The following is a 14,326-nucleotide window of genomic DNA, read 5'->3' on the forward strand; positions in this document are numbered from 1 at the left end:
CAGTTACTAACCTGTATTGAGTTCAAATTCATCCAGTAGTTTGTCCAAGTCACAGACTGCAGCTTTAAAGTATGTGTCCATTCTAGTTAAGTTCTAGTCTGGCTTTAGGCCTCTTAAACCTAAGAAGAAAAATGCAATGATTCACTCATATTCTGCTATTCACAAAGTCAAACTGTTTCCGTTATTAGACAATAACTTCCAGGAAGTATTTTAAAGAAAATTTTCTGTCTATAAAATAAAATGTTATACAGATGACTGCAATGCATCAGCTTCTATGTACTTCATGCTCAATGACTTGCCTTTAAATCCTCTTAAATTTTCCTTCAAGGCCAGGAAAAAAAAATCTAGCATGGTAATTTAGTTCATCTCCACCCCACTCAGAACATAAAACCCATTAACCTTCTATGAGACCCGCAAAAAACCATTAAGAAAAAAACGTCTCATTTTAGATACCTGGCAACTCACCAGAAAGCAATTTGCAATGCACAGTCTGTATCCTAAAACACCATTTTGTTTGTTTAATGAAGACTTCCAGTCTCCAGATGTTATGCCTTTTTGATCACCTTGAGGAGATTCTTAACCCTACATCTTTTTCACGTCTGAATACCCATAACATGCGATTACCTGTCACATAATCAAGACGTTATCTACCTTACCTGAAAGTAACCCAAAGGGACTCAGATATCTTTAGTCTTGTGTCTGGAAACCTCTAAAGGTCTGCCTAGTTTTCCTGCTACTCAGGAAGATGCTATATATAGCTTATATATTATTAAAAGAAAACAAACTGTAGATCTCGTCCTTACAGCATATGTTTATGGACACTAACGAAACTGATGGTCAAAAGTTACTAAAGAGATTATATAAAGTACAAATACTGAAGGTTTATCAGGAAACAGGTTTAAGAAATACATAATGCTGAGCTTATTCTCTGTGGGGATTTCTTACACATCCTTATCATTCAGGGACAACTTCTGCTGCAGCTAATGGAGTAGCAGCCATGACAGAAAGAAGCAGTCACAGACCAGTCACCACTCCTCAGCCCCACGCACCCCAGGTCTTTGTGTTGGCAGCCACTCTTGCCTAATCCCACAAAAAGCCAAACCAAATTGCTATAGGGATAGACAGACATGCACTTTTTTTGTTTGTTTGTTTTTCTTTCAAGAACAGGTCTCCAAAGTGAAAGACACTAGCATGGCACAATGTCCTGACAAGGACTTGTAAATCCTTCTGCTTCACTCTTTGTTGTACAAAAAACACCAATTTACATCCCCGCAAATTAAGCTCCCAGTTTACAGTAATCAGAATGCTGAACACATTAAAACTCACAATAATTTAAAAGCAAAACAAAAAACCTAGCCGTCAACGAAACAGATGGCTACCAGCAGCAGAGAAGACATAAAGACCACCTCTGAAATGAGTTTCATTTACTTACCTCAGGGACATCTGAAGCTTTTACAAATAATTCTATGATATTTCATAAAATATACCAGGAAAAGGCAAATAATAATTTCAACTATTTTTACCCTTTAAAAGACTTCTGGACTGTGCATGGCATTTTTCATTCTTAGCAAATAATGGATTTTGAACTACACATACATGCACTATTTGATTATGACACCGAATGGCTAAGCGGAAGACACTTTTGGCCCAACGATCTCTATCAAACATGGAAAAGAATTGAGTGTACAAAAGAGCTGAGTTCTGTGCCAACATTGATTACATCAGTGTATAAGGTATATATTATTTCCAGAGGAAGATCAGAAACGCACCATGATAAATACCTCATCCTAAGGCAATAATATCACATTTACATAATTCCATGTAGTTTTAGAATAAAATGGTTCCATCTGAGGTAATAAAGTATTTTGAACAGCTGAAATAACTTCAAATGATTACTATACGATTCCTCTTATTTAGCTAGTCTCTCTTGAAGATTTTCGTCTCTTCTAGAAGGGTCCCCGAAACTCTTTTCCTTTTCCCCTCCCCCATCTCCCCAAAATTACTACAGCAATAGGGAAGACAAGCAGTAATCCCTTCTTATCCATCTCTTATCTCTCTGTTCTTAATCCTTGTATACGTATTATCACCATTAAACTAAAATCCTGCTCATTTGATATTATGTTTCAGGAATGGGATTATCTTACATTTTTGGCTCAACTATACTTGCCTATCCCAGCGTTAACATTAAAACAGAAGTGAATTGTAAGCCATGAAGAAGTTCTGGTGATACAGTTTTGCTAAATATCTGTTTGCTTTCTTGCACAAAAACAGCCCGTTGAAGCTGTTTGTTTCACCAAATTGCACTCACTCTGAATGTAACTTTCAAGAATTTCAAGAATTCTACTTCTAACCATCTGAAACTAGCAGCATCACCGTATTTTTAAAAATACATAGGAATTTCTGTAAAAGTTCCACCCGTGCCTAAAAGCATCCCGAAAACAAGCGACTAAGATAGAAATTTTATATGGCAGGGAAAGTGCATGAGCAGACAGGAAGGAGACTACTGGGTGTGGAAGCAGTGACTGCAGTTGTTTACACACGCAGATCTTTGCACTGCAGCTTTTAGAGGAACTGTTCCACAAACAACCTGCCCTTTTAACATTTCTTACACCACGTGAGTTTTGAGTTGTTCAGTTTTGATTTGTCCAGTTACAATGAGCAGGAAGCAATAACAACTTTTTTTTTCCTTTTTAAACTTTTTCCTCAGTTTTCATTGAGATTAGGTCTTTGTATGAACATAAGAACTGAATGCCACCACGCCAGAAGGGGAAGCAGATAAATAGCAAAGCATCACCACCAGGCAGAGAAACAGGGAAGCCTGATCTGTGCACCTAACAGATACATTCAGGACTTGAATCAATCCCTTACGTGCTGCTGCCACCTTCCAAGGGTTGAAAGGCAGGTATCCTCTGCTGGAAGCTATTTTCTAAACACACCTTCTAGTTATCTGAATACTGTCACAAGATTGTCTCCAAGTGGATTATAGATTATTAAAATATGGTCTCTGAGATCTTAAATCCTTCACAGTACAGTAAGGCATACAACTTGAGATTCCCACTGGCTCAATTTCGTATAATTCTTTCAAAGCAAAAAGCCTTAAGTTTTAAGCCATGGTTAAATCACTGTCTGCCAAAGACTGCACGCTTTCATCTTAAGACAAATATTTATATGCTAGGGGACTGGGAGATGTGAACCAGTCCTTCTCAAAAACAGAAGAAAATAACCAAAGCATAAAATGACTACAGCACAGTGTTAACAGCTAGCTTCTAACACAGTAGAAGTCAGTTTAAAGGGGAAGACCTGAGAAAGCTTTTTTTCAGAAAGACAGTTCAGACTGGGGAAGGTAGTTACTGTTAAATTGGGTAACTCAGTTTGCAGATCAGCTCTGAAGACTTACTTTCACAGATGAAAGTACTAAACTGAGCTAAAAAGGTCTGTTATTTCTTTTAGACATTTTACACTCTGCCTTACGACTAAGCTACAAGGCCCGATAACAAGAGAAGCCATGAGGTACTCATTTCTTCAGACAGAAATACACAAAAGATGGTTTTCAAGTATTAAAGGACAGACATAGGTCACATTCTAAATATTTTGAATGATTACAAGTCATTAGCTCTCACCACACTGTTTGTCCTTATTTATGTCTTACTTAATGGATATCCAGTTCCACTAAAGAACAGAACACACCTATCACCAGGGCTTCCACATACGTGACTTGGCAAAATTCCATACTTACCAGTTAACAGCCTTTATTTTGCTGATAGAACATCTCTAAGCTTCAATATTTTTCATTACTTTATTACAAAAAGGCACATCAGACTACTTTTTCACTTCTCTAGGTAAGCACCTGGTTTGTTTTTAAACAAGCTCGCTCTAAGTCTCCCATTCAAAGCTCTTCCTTAGCCATGTGTCATGTTAAGCATCCAGCTTTGACTTTCTCAGCCACAGCTCCCCCACAAGGGCTTTCATGGTTTCAAACAAGTGATGTCTGCCTGACAGCACCCCCCAGGCTTTCATTGAGCACTTTCAATAATTTCCCACTCCCAAAGGGACTTTTTTCCCTTACATCCTAACCTTACCTGTTCCCCATCCCCAGAAGGACATTTAACATAGTTTTGGTTGAAAATTGAGTACAACAATCAGATATGCTTAGTAGTTGTTCTTAGAGCTCATTATCATACTCAGGGGTTTTAATTAATATTCATTTCACAGTTAATGAAGCAAGAGTTCTTACTGTGGATCCTGTGACTTTCAAGATTCCATGCTGAAACGTTAACTGCTCACTCCCACAGCTGTTAGCCAAAACAGGACTGTCATGCTGTCACAAAACTGCCTCCTTCATCTGCTTTCATGCCAACCTTGCAGATATCCATCCCCAAGCTTTACAAGAGATAAGCTAATGCTTGCATTAAACCCCTTATGGGCAAACCCCACAGCCATGATTACAGCACAAGTGCTCTTTCCTATCTTACCAACACTTAAGAAGAAATCTAACAATGAAACCGTTATGTAGTAGTCATCATAGTGAACCCTGTATTCCAAATGCCAGCAAAACAGCAGTAGTCCCAGGATGCACTCTGAACATTTATGTGTTTAGCACAAATACATCAGCTCCTGGTCTGATACCCTTCTTTGTGTACTGAGGCCAGGCACAAAGCTAGCCTAAACGGAACAAAAGGGAATGATAAAAAGCTCGCTTACTTTATTTTCCCAGTCAGATGAGGCTTGGTCTCTGGCTAACTCCTAACACTGCACTTTATACTGGACCCTACCTTAAGAAACAGAGGCAATAATTTTACTGGAAAGCTTACCTAAGAAAAGCAAATGTTGTGATTCAGATGACCACGTAACAAGTCTGAGTTTGTCAATGGACTTAAAAAAAAAACAACTTTATAGTCAGCTTTTTATCAACTTCATAAACAATTTCTAAAGGATACATACACTGAGATTCGAAAACAGTCTTATTAAAATGAGAAGACACTATAAGTTTGCTAGGATAGAGAACAGCCAAGTATCAAACTATAGCGTAGACTGCTTTTTTTTTTTTTTTTTTAATCAAAGTATCTCTAAATGCCAGTAGTTAGTAGTTTTCAGTAAGAACTTGCAAAATAAAATGGAAAAATTCATCACTGTTTGCTAACCAGTTTTATGTCTAACGAGAAGCAGATTTCTGATGTTTAAAAATCCCTGAAAAACAACCTCACAGCTTGATATATATATCCATTACCAGATCTCAATCTAGTCACAACCAAACATCATCAAAGAATCCAGGCCCATGTTTGTAGTGAGCGTGCTGGAACAAAACAAGATTGGGTGTGGAAACAAAGAAACATAAGTGCCTGTACAGTTCTTCCATTCTAAAAGCAAGCTTAATATTAAGACAGCTACCGTGGTCATCTGGAGTGCCTTTTTGATCACCACAACAGTACATTGCTTCAATTCACTAAGCTTACAGTAACCAGAAAACTGTAGGCTCCAGGCCCTGCAGACAGAAACAATACCACCCCAAACCAACCAACAAGCCATTAAAAAACACCAAAGTCTAAGCGTACAGATACCCAGAGTTCACTAACAATCAATAAGGAGTGAAAAATGAGAAATAATTAAGTGCCATCAGATAAAAATAATAATAAAAACAAAGATATAATATTCTTGCTGAGCAATGCAGCATGTTAATGAACCATAAAAGCACAGCAGCTGCTGCCACTGCAAATCTACTCGCTGAATCAGGGGATGAATATAAAATTTACAAAAGTTTTCAGATACCTAGGAAAAAGCTTACACAGCACACTGCACAACACTAAACTGCCTCACTTGAAGATGGATGTTGTTGAAACTGTGTTTCAACACAAAGGCTCACCAGCATTATGACTTTATCACCAACCTGATCAGACTACTTACATTGACAACATACTCAGCCCCCCTAGGATTTCCTTCCACTCTAGTGGCACACGCTATAGCTCTTCTGATCAGAAAATAGTACCACTCACACCACAAACAGATGTCAGCCAGCAATTAATGACTTTCAGCACTGCTCCAGCATATCACCAGTACCATCAACAGGCCCAATGGCTGAAGAACCCACTCCAAAGAATCACAGAATTGTCTGAGTTGACAGGAACCTTTAAAGGTCTAGTCCAACCCCCCACCTGCTCACCTGAACAGACACACTGCACACAGTGCCACCACTAGTGGCGGTATCAGCTTGTAATGCTTGTAATATCCGCCTTGGGAAACAAGTCACAGGACCATGACTGATCAGGTCCAAAAGATAACTTCTCAGACAACAGAGACCACTGCTCTCTTAACATTCTCACCTTCTCTGACCTGCATTATTAATGATCAGACATTTGTATTGGACAACCTAAGCAGCACAGCATCAGACACTAACAGCATCTGGTTCTGACAGCCAACCGGATCCTTTCCTGTGCACAAGTCATTTCTTCAGAGCGTACCAAGAAACAGACTGCCACTGCAGTCTGTATCTGAATACAAACAGGGCTGCCCACACGCTCCAGTCCATCCAGCACACCTTACTTAACTTGAGCAGCGTAAGAATGTCCATGAAACTCTGCATCCGACGGCAACGCCAACTGAAAAGAAGAAGTAAAAAGATCGTTGATGTCTGTAAATCGCTAAGAGCAATGCATCTGCCTAAGCTGTCACACGCACAACACCGCACGAAGCGCTGCAGTTTGCCGATGGCAGCAGCGCCAGCGAACCTCACAGCACAAACAAACATCCACGCGATTGTTTTGGCTTCGTTTCGAAGCGACTGTGCGCCGCACTTCGAACGGGTGTTTCCACGGCCGTCATCGAGAAGAACCCCTCAGGTACGCAGACCGAAGCACCCAGGGTTGCACCCCCGAGTGAGGCCCAGCTCACACACCCACCTTGGGTCGGGGAGGAAGCAGGACGCCCTCATAAAGCACGGCTCGCAGCACGGCGGAAGGCCGCAGGACAGCACCGTGCACCGGCACGGAGCGCCCGGCACGAACCCCGCGGCCGTCCTTCACCCCGGGCCGCTCCCTCGGCCTGGACTCCCGGCACGGCGACTGTCCAACGACCACCCCCTCCTTCTCCCCGTCCGCCCCGAGCCCTCCCGGCACAGCAGGACAGAGAACCGCCCTTCCCCCGTCTCTCACCTCACGAGTAGCCCAACCCCTCCCCTGCTCCGGGACGGCGCCCGATTCCCTGCACGCTCTGAGGCGCATGCGCAGTGCCAGCGCCCCGCCGGGGCGAGCATCTTCCAACTCTGCGCGTGCGCAAGACGACTCCAAGATGGCGCACGCGCAGAGCCACCCTCCCGCCCGCCACATAGGCGCTCCCCAGTACTCGGCCGTGTCGGCAGGGGGGCCCGCAGACATGTCCACAAAATCCCTTTTTTTTCTCTTTTTTTTTTTTTTTTCTTTTTTCTTTGGGGAAAAAAAAAAAATTATCCCGGCTGACGCTTAAATCGAGATCACCACAGTTTCGCATGCTTTCCCACACGGATCGCTTTCCTCGTGATGTGCAGACTCGGAGGGCCAGGAGTGTGATTTTTGAAGCACTCTAACTGAGTTCTGGAACCCGTTTCCATCGGAAGCTGAGGAAAGGCTGCTCGGAGAAGCCAGATCACAGCAGCACACCGGTCCAGGTGCTGCTGGCCCAGAGGGCTGCACGGCTTTGCCTCCGTGCCCCATGGGAGGCTGGCCTGGTGTCTCCTGTGCCGCCTCCTTCAGCTCCATTGCGCGAGCTAGCATGTAGCTGACCTTCCTCTGGTGAGCCAGAGCCTCTTCTTTGTCATTTACCTGCAGTCAGCCGTGGAAAAAGAAGAAACTGTGAGCTAAGAGCAAGGGAGTCCATGTAAACGATAGAGCATCTCACATTGGAAGGGACCCATGATCATCACCATGTCCAGCATATGAAAAGATCAGAAAAACAGTGTCAGAATGATGTTAAGACCCTTAAGCATGGTGGCAAACCCAGAGTGACAAGACACTAACTTGTCAGTCCGGACCACTTAACAGCAGTACTGAATGCTGGCATAGGAAGCAGCATTTGCACAGGTACGTGCAAACATATCCGCACAAGATTCTTTGTGTTATTTTTACCTGGGTATACTAATAAAAACTCTGCAGCTCAGTTTGTTCTCCCGGAGTCTAGTTTAAGAAGTAATACTAACCAAATCTATTAACATCTTCAGGATTTCATGAGGGTTGTCAAGTTCTTCAACTTTCCTGCTGTCAGCATCTGAGGAGAGCAGGCCTGATAACTTCTGTCCCAGACTGTTCTTGTTCACTTGTAGCTTGACAGACCCTATGAACAACAGAAAGTATGAGAACAGTGGAAATATGTAAGAGAAAAACTAGTTTTGGATAAAATGAATGTGCGTCCAACTGAACTCTAAACAATCTTCTCGAGAAGGGCACTGCAGGCTACAGCTTCTACTGTACATCTTGGGGCAGGTTATTAATATGCAGCACCACTTAAAAGCTACCTAGACTTTTCATCAGGTACATGAGCAAACTGAAAATGAAAATCATTTATTTTTGCTATTTAAAATGATATCTTGCCTCTAGCTAAATAACAATTCATGTAATGTGTTTTTAAGCATCTGGTAGCCTGGTATGTTCAGTTTGTAAGATTTATCAAAAGATTAAAATACATTAAAAAGAAGAAATGCTTGCATCAAAACCCAGAGCTTAGAACACACTGGAGGCACTCAGGGCTAGGCTGGACAGGGCCCTGGGCAGCCTGACATGGTGGGAGGCAACCAGCCTACTGCAGGGGATTAGAGCTAGGTGGGCTTTAAGGTCCCTTCCAACCCAAACCATTCTATGATTCTATGATTCTGTGAAACAATTACACTGATAAAGGGGAAACAGATATTGGAGCTATATCCTGTTTTAATATTACTTCCTGGAGGTGCCCAAGGAATCCAAAGGATCCACAGATGCATGCCTGGCACATACAGATAAATGGCTAGCAAAAACACATTTTGAAGTACATTCTGTTCCTCACTTCTGCTACGGTTTGACGATGACATAAGCACTTAAACAATTCCCATTAGTTTTTTTCTCAACCAAGAAAAGGATAATGAAATTTTTTTCTCTTTCCCAGAGGGATTGTAGATGACCATGCTAAGTAGTAGTAGAAGAATAAATATTAATGGCACCACAAAAAATTGAAGTACTTAAAAAAAAAAAACCACACACACAGAAAAAAGTAGTATTTCAGTAAAAGCTCAGTACCTGTTTTTGCCTTTATCCTTCCTGCTAAAGGCTTCATTGAAAAAATAAAAACAAAATTGTTGGTAGCATCTTAAATGGTCAGGCTAACCTTTCCAGATGCTAGGTTTTTTTTGTGCTGTTTTTCTAACACCTTTAATATCTACAGTGTTATTGTTAATCTGGATAACAGATTATTTATTGTAGCGTAATACAGCTCATGAGCATGTAATTTAAAAAAAAGCTACACTAAAAGCAGCATTAATATCATCAATGTCCTGTGGTCATTTTCATGTAATGCAATCCACTTACATGTGCACATTCTACATAAGAAACTTCTAGTAGAAGTTTGTGAACTACAAGCTGGGTTTCTTACGGTACATACAGTTCTGACATAACTTTGTTCCTTTTTTCTGAACTCTTCAGAAATCTGTGAGCCATTAAACCACAACCACACGTGATGCAATAAAAATGTCTGCCCGTGCCCATCAGCTAACTTTTTTCTAGACCACCATTATAGATACAGTTACCATCCTCTTTCAGTCGCCTCCAGTTTATAAATTTTGTTTCCTTTTTAATCTTTATCACTTCTGCAAGCCTCAGGGCTTGGTCCTTCCTCTGCATTAACTGCTGCTCAAATGCAATTCTGAAGGCATCTGCCATTATATAAGCTTCATCTTTACTCTTCATCAGAAGTTCAATCTGGTTTTAATTAAGAGAAAATTTACAGTATGTTAAGCAATTTGGAAGCAATAGCAGATCTAAAATTTAAATTGAGATAGATTGAAGCCATTAGCACAGTTCAGCACTTTCCTGTTACCAAGTTGCCATAGCAGTTCCTAAGGCAGCCCTGTGCACTTGCAATTGATTGATTCCAACTAGGGAAGTAGTAGAAACAGAACAGTGGCTTTCTTGCTACATAAAGAAATATATTTTCAAGTATGTATTTGAATCCTTTTCTATGCATGCAGCTAACACCGCCTATGCACTGCATTAGGTGTGCTGCCAGCCATGCCTATTCATCTTGGCACTTGCAGAACAGGTTGCTCTCTACCGGTATGCACAGAAGCAAAAGAACAGTATTTCTATCAGGTATCATGACCCTGATACAAAAGAGACATGACTGTTCCAGAGAGGTGATTATTGCCTTATGCCTGTCTAAGAGGTCTAAGATGCATTCAGATAATGTTTTTATTGATGAATTTTAATTATGGGTCAGCCCCAAAATAGTGACAGTTGGACTCAATCTTCGGAAGACCCTTTCAGATGGAAGTGAACCTATTCTACTCTATTTCACATATTTTCAAAATCAGTATGTCAGTGGGGACTTCTGCATTAGGGCTGTGAGAAAGGTTATCACATTTGCAGGCTAAAACACTAACGAAAAGAAAAAAAATCTTCTATCTAAATTATATTTTTACTAAATTAGAGACTTTATGGGCTTGAAAACATTTTGTTGTATTAAGCGTGATGTAAATATATCATTTTTAGCAATGTGTCAGCTCAGTGCTGATGCCAACACAAAGGAGGGGTGGAATGGGGTAGAATACAGTGCCAGGAAAGAAGGGAAAAGGAGTGATTTCCTTTTCAGTGGTAGCTCATGCTCACATTGTGTAAATATGCACACTCAAAATGCATACACTCTGTAAATATTTTCATAATAAAAATGTTAAGTAGAATGAAATAGAACAAGAAAGTTTTTGTTTTTTTTAAACTAGCAAAACATTTTTACATCAGCAACAATTAGGACATCACAAACTTTATTTCTGAGATGCATTCTTGTTTTAAAACACACCAATCTGTGTAAGCCATGGTAGAGCGTTTATGGCTTTACTTATTTGTTTTCTTGTGTTCACTCCTTGTTCATACCTAAATCAAACAGCATTACCTCTTGCTTGAGATGAAGAATTTGCTTTCGAGTGACAGCTGCCATTTTAGCACAGGAGCAAGGCTGCCCCCCAGAAGAATTGCAGGTGCAGGCTCCAAGAACTGCCAGCTTAAAATCCAAAACAAACCAGCAGTTACATATCTGCATACGGAACGCAATCCAAGAGATGCCAAGTGACTAGTAAAAACATCCTGAAGCTACAGAGGGAGTGTAAGAGTTAGGAAAATTCGGCTCCAAAGATTTGGACATCAGTTTTTTTTCCACTAACAATGACATGTGATGTCTATTTTTCAGCACCAATTTCACGTCTAATCCTAACACAGTACTTTTATGATACTAATAAGCCAATTAACCGTTAAAATCTGAATTTATTACCACAAAGGCTTTAAGTTTTCTACTCAGCAGTTACCTACATGGAAGTGCTCAAGAAAATCAAGTAGTGTGCTTGTGCTACATAGGAAGAGCCACACCTGCATTCCAGTAAGTCTGCTTGTAAACATACCCCCGTAGACATTGCTCCCCTCTAGCTTTTACTCTTATACTGTGATCTTGCCAGACTCAGCACTTCCAGAAACATTAATAATTGTGTCATATTAAACAGCCTGCTTTTATATCATAAAGACATACAATTTGGAATATGGATTTCCAGATGACAATCTTGGACACAAGGTCATCACCCCTTGTTCTTAGGCACTCAGGCTGAAAGGACATCCTCCACTGACCAGGAACTCACTGGCAGCCCATCTACTTCACCAGAAGATAAGTGACAAAAACTGTCAGCTTGTTTATGCCCTTTCCTGTAGGCCTCATCAGGGCCTATCTTTGAACCAGCAATTCAAAAAACAGACTTCATACTTACTTCAAGACCTGTAATATCTGTAATGTCTCTTTTATTCACGGACATGTTCTCCTGAACAATCTTCTGCATGTTCACATCAAGCATTGCAAGAAATTCTAAGCGCTGCTGATTCAGGACTATGAAATAAACAAGGACAATAATTTAAAATTTGTTCTACTGATTTCTTAATTTCTGAGTTTAACTACAGACAAAAACAAACAAACAAACAAAAAAAACACCACAGTGCTGTAGTATAAGTATCAGTTATGAAAATATGAGACTATGTAGATTTGGAAACTCAGATCCCAGTTGCTTTTCCTTCTGTGTTTTCCTAGATGTGATGATCCACTTACAGAGATACTGTCTCATAAATTACTTTTTCATTACACAGAATCACAGAATATCAGGGATTGGAAGGGACCTTGAAAGATCATCTAGTCTGATCCCCCTGCTGGAGCAGGAACACCTAGATCAGGTCACACAGGAACGTGTCCAGGTGGGTTTTGAATGTCTCCAGAGAAGGAGATGCCACAACCTCCCTGGGCAGCCTGTTCCAATGTTCTGTTACCTCTACCATAAAGTTTTTTCTCATATTTATGTGGAACCTCCTGTGTTCCAGATTGCACCTACTACCCCTTGTCCTATGTGCCCATCTTTTATTTATTTATTTATTTATTTATTTTCCATTTACAGCTTAGCCAGCAGCCTTGTGTAGATAAGCACAGTACTGGGAAAATAATGATCTATTTTGTCTATCGTAGAGGCTTTTGGAAACCAGAAATAAGGGAAAGGAGCTTGAGCTACCTGAGCTAATGAGTTATCTGCGCAGCATGCAGTCTGAAGAACTCCATTATAAAGCTAGCAAGCTGAAAACCTCAAAGGTTTTGCTATGATAATCTACATAGATAAAAAGTGTATGCCTCTAATGCTGATTTTAATTGTAGCACAAGCAACCTATGCCTTGCTTGGCTTGCTGCTCCCTTCCTACAGAACATTAATAGAATGCAGAAGGTTGTCCCCTTCTACATCCAGAGTCCCCTAGGGCAGTGAGGTCTATTTCTTTAGACCTGATTTGTCCTATGAGTTTTTATTGTTTTGTTTTCTTATTTTTCAGGTGACAATGCAACTAGAATAACAAACACTACCAGTCTATTTAAAGTGGCTTGCTGCATATCCACTAATACCAGATGCCAATAAAAAGAGACTTGTCCTGACAGAAACTTTTGTTCATAGTTAACTCCTAAGTTATTCCAGAAAAACAATACAATAAGGGGAAGAGCTGCTGGTGTCTTACTTGCATTTTCAGATTTAAGAGTTTTAACTTCTTCTGTTCTCAGTTTCAGTGCTTCCTTAAGAGCTGTGTTTTCACAGTATATCCTGCAGAAGTTAGAAAAGGGCTGTATTATCTTTGAAATAAATATTTAAGATGTGCAATCAAATGGAAAAGAAGCCATTAGCCTGTTAAAACATTGTATCTAATATTCCTGCGAATTAAAATCTGATTTGGATAGGAAAAAAGAAACTGAAAAAAAGTTGAGTGTTAATTTGATATTACACACACATCAACAGTTTCGTCACTTGTGAATTTGTTAATGCAAAAGTTCCTGATTTTTGCCATAAAAATACTTGTACCAATAATCAGTGATGTGTTACTAGATCTGAATCTGCTAGTGAGGGTCCAACAAGAATCCTGCAACTCCTCATAGCCAGCCTTCTGAAATAAAGAATGACCTTTCACATAGCTAGCGGGTTTTGATGGGGGATTACTTTTTATTAAAGACTAGTGAGCTCCTCTTCTGGGCAAACAGACTAAATCAACCAAATATTCTGAATAATGCACAGGAGCTGGTGAGCACTGTATGTTGTGGTAAACCCCTGCATAGGGTTGGTCTGATGGGCACTGAACCATCAAAGCACAGAAATCAGACCATGTAACACCTGCTTCTCTAGGGTTGCTCCTGCTTATTCAGGCTGCAGCTCTCTCTGCAGGGAGCAATAGTAAGAATCTCTGAATTCATGTGGAGGTTTCTTTGCAATCCAGATAACACACACTGTTCAAACAGGCTGACCTTTTTAGTAAAACCACTCCCTCACGCTATCAATTTAAATGTGCCCATGTGTGCTCAAGTGAGCATAAAAAAATTGTAATAAAAAAAAAATTCACATGAAAGTACACGCTGCCCCTAGCTTTAGAGATTAACAGGAGATAAGTTTGAGTACTGTACTACTGTCAGAAACTCTATAAAAATTATAACTGTAAAACTCTGAAACACTTGCTGAGCAATCTTTTGCTTCCTCAAAACAAGGAAACTGTAACATGACATATGACAATATGGCTCACGTCCTCATTTTAGAAAGTAAACTTCCTGTATCTTAATACTATTCAGAGAG

General features: G+C 40.3%; 1 protein-coding gene across 7 annotated transcripts in view; it reads right to left on the reverse strand.

The window, feature by feature from the left end:
- ZFYVE16 (zinc finger FYVE-type containing 16) overlaps positions 1-7,198 on the reverse strand; it is a 31,641-nt gene extending 24,443 nt beyond the window's left edge. For 3 of the 7 annotated variants that reach the window (XR_005843210.2, XM_015280666.4, XM_004949465.5), the window contains exons 1-3: positions 7,146-7,198; positions 6,533-6,593; positions 12-119 (exon numbers count right to left, since the gene is read on the reverse strand). Coding sequence is in view for 6 of the 7 variants with exons in the window: in XM_015280666.4 (XP_015136152.2) it covers positions 12-81 (70 nt within the window). In the remaining variant the exon portion in view is untranslated. Of the gene's footprint in view, positions 1-11; positions 4,344-6,532; positions 6,594-6,893 lie in introns of those variants that run through there. The other 4 variants (XM_025144951.3, XM_004949464.5, XM_015280665.4 and 1 more) reach the window with 4 other exon arrangements.
- Positions 7,199-14,326: the final 7,128 nt, after the last annotated feature.

The sequence above is a fragment of the Gallus gallus genome, chromosome Z, assembly GCF_016699485.2.
Source record: "Gallus gallus isolate bGalGal1 chromosome Z, bGalGal1.mat.broiler.GRCg7b, whole genome shotgun sequence".
Classification (NCBI taxonomy): domain Eukaryota; kingdom Metazoa; phylum Chordata; class Aves; order Galliformes; family Phasianidae; genus Gallus; species Gallus gallus.